A 6837-nucleotide genomic window follows, 5' to 3' on the forward strand; every position below is an offset into this window, starting at 1 on the left:
AAAGACAACATAGCAGATTTCATGACGAAGGCGATCAATGTCGATAAATTTACCTGATGTCGATCCTCTTGTGGCCTGTCAGAGACGTAAGCAACATAAAGGTACAAGGTAGAAAGAATGGTGTGAAGATATGATTATTCCAATCAAATCTTCAAGTGAGAGATTGTTGAAAATTCAATGCATGCGAGACTAATTAGCATGGGGCGGCTATTTTAATCAAATTTGGCCACTAAATTGTTAAAATAATAAATGGTAAAATTGCTAAAATTAGTCCTTGTACTTTAGGGTATTTATAAGATTAGTCCTTAAGCTTCAACTATAAATACCCTATCCCATTTAGCTTCAAAATCATCCCAAATCATTCTAGCTTTCTCCCAATACTAGAGAATTTAGAGAGTTTTCTTGAGAGTTGTTTTCTCCTTTTTATCAATAGAGAATTGTCATTGTTTTCTCCTTGGTAGATCGAGAGAAGTTGTAATTCCTATTTTCTCATAGTAAAATTCTTCTACCGTTGCCAGTGGTTTTTACCCTATATTATTTAGGGGTTTTCCACGTAAAATTTGTGTCTCTTTTATCTTCATTTTTATTTTCTCAAATTATCAGTTTCGATTTTGCTCTATCCTATAGATGTATTCCACAACAATTAAAACTTGGTCTTGAAAACGAATCTGATGAGTTGCTTACTTGATATTTGCTTATAACTGATTTAATGACCATAATTAGATTACGAGATATCTTCGTCCTATTATTACATATGATATTTCTTAGGTTGACCAACATAAAGCATTTCCAACTAATGTTTATAATAGTTAAATAAATAATAACAGTTATGATGGATATAATCTCTTTACTAATGAAACGCGTCCTAATATTTGTTTGTTAATGATTTTTTTCCTACTTAATGAATATTTATTCGTTTTTGTTGGTGTCGTTGCCATTGTGTTCGCCCTACAAAATAACATAAGTGCAAAACATGTAATACGTGATAGACTAAGGCGCAACTCAATAAAAAGGAAAAGAGATTGAATGAAAGAAGAAAAACAGAATTGGATATTCTGTATTACATGAAACAGAACATAAATGCTGTATTTATTTGGTTTGGAAGAAAGAAAGAAAGATGCCACGCTAAGAAATTTTGTTATATTTTAATAAAGGACTTGCTTTCTTTTGAACGTCGTATTTTGGGTTGGATAAATTTGAGGAAGGTGCCTTTTTTTCCTTTGAGATTTTTTTTAATAATATATGATGAATAAATTGTTTTTTAGTCCTTTGAAGTAGACATCATTTCACTGGCCTATAAAATATAAAAGTAATTTTTATCCTAATCATCATTCATTTCATCGTCATCTACACTTAAAAAATATAAAAATATCACATCTGACTTGAGAATAGAATAGGTAAAAGTTCAACAAATTAACTATTATATTCTTGTTCGAAATCGACATAAATTGTTTTACTCATTTTCAATAAAAGAATGAACAGATATATAATATAACAGCTGTTACGATAATTTTACGATTTAATAGTGAATGATGATATTTTCGTCATCTCGAAAAATACCCACTTTTTAAAATTTTATATCTGCTGAGGAAAATGTTGAGGAAAAAACGACATACTCATCAGAGTTTTCTGCAGAGACTTTGACATAATTGCCAAAATATTGGAAATATTTATATTGCATAGAATATTTAATATATTTTGAAATTCAAATCTCTTAAAAAAAACTACGATTAAGTCAATCTGATGATGTGAGCAAAAATAAATAAGTGATATTTTTAATCTACTTTGTAGAATTAAAAAAAAATTATCTGTTGATAGTATATAAAATAATGATTTTTTGGTATAATAAATTTTATTAATTTAATTATTTTAACTTTAAATTTTTTATTGTATTTATTTTTCATTTTTAAACTATTATTTATTTTTATTAATTTAATATAAATATGACAAAATAACAATAATATTATTAAATTAACATAATTTATTTTGTCATTTTTAGTCAAATCATTAAAAAAATACTTTTTAAAAAAAACTATTTCATCATTGGTGAAACGCTAACAAATTTGTTTTTACAAATTATAATATTTTCTTTAAATTTATAATATTTTTCTTTAAATTATTAACATTAATATTTTAATAAAGATAAAATAGACGACTTTAGCCTAACAAATTACTATCTTTACGTTACGTTTAGGTCAATTTGAAAATAAAAATAAAAGTTTGAGGATCAAAAAGAACTTAACAAAAGTTTTAAATTAAATTAAAGATATAAACAAGTAATATTAAATAGGGTAAATTTTAACAAATATCATTAAACTTGAGGCTCTTTATTATTATTATTATTATCACTTAACTTTAGTTTTAAATTTAATGTAAGCATTATACTATTAGATTCGAAACTGTGTATTGAATCGAATGCTGGTTTTTGTTATTATTATGACAGTAAAACTAAAATAATATTATTTAATAAAAAAAATTGATGAATGCAAAAACACGTAGTATATATTGGTTTTAGTTTTACAACATGAACTCCAATATATATATATATATATATATATATATATATATATATATATATATATTTGAACAATCAACCCCAATATATTAAACTTTAGGTTCTTATTGTTATATATATAAAAGCTTGAAGTTCTTGCCTATGTTACTTTCCAATGACTTTTCAAGTCGAGTAGGCGACGATGGGATGGAAGGTCCGAATGGAGTGAGGAGACTTTTCCAAGTCTTCCTGAGAAAAACAAACACCAATAATGGAAAATTTGACTCATGCTGAGGTTAAGACTATAAATCTTGACGGATATCCAAGTTGCAGACGAACATACTTAATTACAAACATCCATAGTTAAATACTATTTTGATGATGATGATGATGATGAAGAGAGTGGCATTGCTTGCTTGCTTCCTCCTGTTTCTTACTTTGCATGCTTGTTTGTCCGATGCTCTGTCTAATTCTACTGGTCAAGCACTTGCGCTTCTCAAATGGAAAGCTACCCTTCAATCCCTCACAAAACCTTCTGTTTTGCCTTCATGGACGGTCTCTCCGGGAAGTGCACGAGCAAGTCCATGCCGTTGGTATGGAATTCATTGCCAGGGCGACAGCGTTTCAAGAATCAATCTTACAAGCTACGGTGTAGAAGGTAACTTTCATGCATTTCCATTCTCGTCTTTGCCTGATCTTGAAGAGTTAGACCTTAGCATCAATGGATTATTCGGCACAATCCCGTCTCAAATCAATCAACTCTCTAAACTTACTTACCTTGATTTGTCATATAATGATTTGTCTGGTGAAATCCCACTTCAGATTGGCCAGCTTATTCATCTCAAAACCCTTCACCTTGTTCAAAACCAGTTTAATGGCTCCGTTCCTGAAGAAATAGGTCAGCTAGAGTCCCTTGAAGGGCTTGCCTTGCATAATAACTTTCTAAACGGTCCCATCCCTTCTTCTTTGGGCAATCTGGCCAACCTGACCTACTTGTATATGTTAAATAATTCCCTTTCTGGTAACATTCCTTCAGAAATGGGAAACCTTACCAACTTGCAAAATCTTTATATTGCCATCAACCAACTCACAGGTTCCATCCCTTCTGAACTGGGGCATATGAGATCGCTCAGCAAATTAGTACTTTATAAAAACAATCTTTCTGGTTTCATCCCACCCTCATTTGGAAACTTGACAAGTCTGACCATTCTCCAACTCTATGAAAATAAGCTTTTCGGTCCCATTCCTGAAGAGTTAGGGAACTTGCAATCATTGATTTTCCTAGAGTTAAGCCAAAACCAGCTCAGTGGTTCTGTTCCATCTTCATTTTCTAATTTGAGCAATTTGGAAACTTTGCTCCTCCGAGACAACCGGCTTTCCGGCCCCATACCTCAAGAAATTGGGAACTTCATGAACATGTGGATGTTGGAACTTGATATAAACCAATTCACTGGGGAGCTGCCGCAAAACGTTTGCAGAGGTGGAGCACTGGAATATTTCGTAGCCAATGACAACCATTTCAGAGGTCCAATACCCCAAAACTTGCAAAATTGCAGCAGCCTTAAAAGATTGCGCCTTGAACGAAATAGGCTGACCGGAAATATATCAGAAGATTTTGGAGTCTATCCTAGCTTGATATTTGTAGGCCTTAGTGACAATGAGTTTTATGGTGAAATTTCACCTAAGTGGGCATTGTGCCACAATTTAAGCTCTCTATCTATTGCTAGGAACAACATCACTGGCAGAATACCACCTGAGCTTGGAGACTCAGTTCAGCTTCAAGCTCTAGATTTTTCTTCAAATCGTTTAGTTGGGGAGATTCCGACGGAGCTGACAAAATTGACTTCTTTATCAAGGCTTATTCTATCCGGGAATCAACTCTCTGGTGGTATACCAAGGGAAGTTGGATCTTTTTCCAATCTCGAGTATCTCGATTTGTCGGCAAATGGATTGAGTCAATCCATCCCCGAGACAATAGGGGATATGTTGAAATTGTTTTACTTGAATTTGAGTAGTAACAATTTCAGCCAGATAATTCCTGCTCAGATAGGCATGTTAATTCAATTGACTGAATTAGATCTGAGTCATAACATGCTTTCAGGAGAGATTCCAGCGCAATTTCAATCTTTAGAGAGCTTGTCGACGTTGAATCTCTCTTATAATTACCTCTCTGGCCGCATCACAATTTTCAATGAGCTCCGAGGCTTGGTCTACGTTGACATAGCGCATAACGAGTTGCAGGGTCCAATTCCTGATGTTCCTGCATTTCAGAAGGCTTCAATACAAGCATTAGAAGGAAACGAAGGCTTGTGTGGCAATCTTAGTGGCTTGAAACCTTGCAATCTTTCTAAAAAAGGCCACCGCAAGTTACTCTACGCAATCATATTTCCTCTGTTAGGAGCTGCTATCCTTTCTATTGCTATTCTGGCTTTGTTTTTCGGTTTCAAAAGACACAGAAAAGATGCAGAGGAAGAAAGTGAAAGCAGCATGATTGATGCAAATCTCTTTACAATATCTTCCTTCGATGGAAAATTGTTATATTCTGAGATCAGAAGTGCAACTAAAAACTTTAGTTCTCAGTTTTGCATTGGAAAAGGAGGATACGGAAACGTATACCGAGTAGAGCTGTCATCAGGTGATATTGTAGCTGTGAAAAAGGTACATCCACTGCACTCCGATGAAGTTAGATCTACGAAAGAATTCCAGAATGAAGTAATGGCATTCATAGATATACGACATCGAAATATCGTGAAGTTCTATGGGTTTTGTTGGTCTGCTGAACACTCATTCTTGGTTTACAAATACCTCGAAAAGGGTAGTTTGGCTACAAATCTAAGCAATGAAGCAGCAGCAAAAGAATTGGATTGGGATAAAAGGGTGAATATTATAAAAGGTGTTGCTCATGCCTTGTCTTATTTGCACCATGATTGTTCACCACCGATTGTTCATCGGGACATATCCAGCAACAATATTTTGCTCGACTTGGAATTTGAAGCTAACATTTCAGATTTTGGCATAGCGAAACTTCTCAATCCAGACTCATCTAATTGGACCGATCTCGCGGGAACATATGGATATGTCGCACCAGGTGATGTAGTTATAGAAATCTTTTGTGACAAGAAATGTAGATCATCATTCTATAGTCGACTAATTTCTTTATTTGTTTTTTCCCCTTTGCAGAGCTTGCCTACACGATGAAGGTTACAGAAAAATGTGACGTTTATAGTTTCGGAGTGTTGATTATGGAAGTTATCATGGGATCGCACCCTGGGGATTTGATCTCCACACTACCATCTTCATCTCTTGAAATGAGACTTCTGGTGGAAGATGTTTTGGATCAAAGGCCTTTACCTCCATTACCAGACGTTCAGGGCCAACTGATATCTCTGATGAAGATTGCTTTTATGTGCTTGGCTGACAAACCAAATTCCAGACCAACTATGTACGCTGTTTCTCAGCTGCTAGTCGACTGAATCCTTTCCTCCCAAGGTCTTATATTGAATCAGTCCTGTTTCTCAGCTGTAACTCCGAATATTTTAATGTTGTGTCATTCCTTATATACATGTAGATTGGTAAGAATAATTTTCCCAGTTTTTCATGTATCATATTCATGGTTAAAGTGATCTCCAAGCAAACAGACCTCATTATGTAACCTACTTTTTTAAAAGGAGATATTTCATTTTAGAACTGTTATCTCATTATACAGTGCCATATGTTATAGTATAAAACATTGTCATTAACTTTGACTTTCAATCCAACAAGTATCCGCAGTACATGTCTAGGTTTTACTTTGGATATCCTTGCATAAGCTAGCTGCCCATTGGTCAATGATTGGCGCTCAGAGAAAAATCTATGTTCAGTTCGAATTTTCTGCTCTTAATTAGGCTGCCTTCCTGTAAAAGTGTTTTGGTTTGTTATTGGCTTTTAAAATCTATGGTCATTTCGAATTTAATGTCAAGTAAACATTCTATATATGCTTTGAACACGAGAATGGATATGATCCTTTAAATAAATGAAAAAGTTTAGAAAAATTGAGTTGGAAGTATTTTCACGATAACGTCTGTTTGAATAATATTAAATTAACAGATACTTTCAAATGCCAATGAACTGTCTTTGGGGAAATTAATAACTATGAAAGCTACCCTTAACCACTTAGTTTAATGTCAGAAAGTAGCTTTCCATGCAGCCCTGTAATCATATTCCATCTGAACTCATTTAATGTTCTCAAGCTCTCCATCCTTGGTTTGGTCTACAATTGCCCCACCTTAACGAGACTCAGGCTTGAAGGGAATCAACTTAATGGAATCATAGCTGAAGGTTTCGGCACTTTTCTGAACTTGAAG

General features: G+C 33.8%; 1 protein-coding gene across 1 annotated transcript; it reads left to right on the forward strand.

Annotated features, from left to right (window-relative positions):
- Positions 1 to 2859: 2859 nt before the first annotated feature.
- LOC120180146 (MDIS1-interacting receptor like kinase 2-like) lies at positions 2860 to 6192 on the forward strand. The gene is made up of 2 exons (XM_039185532.1): positions 2860 to 5582; positions 5675 to 6192. Exons 1-2 carry the CDS (start codon positions 2873 to 2875, stop codon positions 5965 to 5967), a joined length of 3003 nt encoding a protein of 1000 aa, XP_039041463.1. The 5' UTR covers positions 2860 to 2872; the 3' UTR covers positions 5968 to 6192.
- The last annotated feature ends 645 nt before the right edge of the window (positions 6193 to 6837 follow it).

This window comes from Hibiscus syriacus, unplaced genomic scaffold, assembly GCF_006381635.1.
Source record: "Hibiscus syriacus cultivar Baekdansim isolate YM2019G1 unplaced genomic scaffold, ASM638163v2 tig00112491_pilon, whole genome shotgun sequence".
In the NCBI taxonomy this organism is placed as follows: Eukaryota; Viridiplantae; Streptophyta; class Magnoliopsida; order Malvales; family Malvaceae; genus Hibiscus; species Hibiscus syriacus.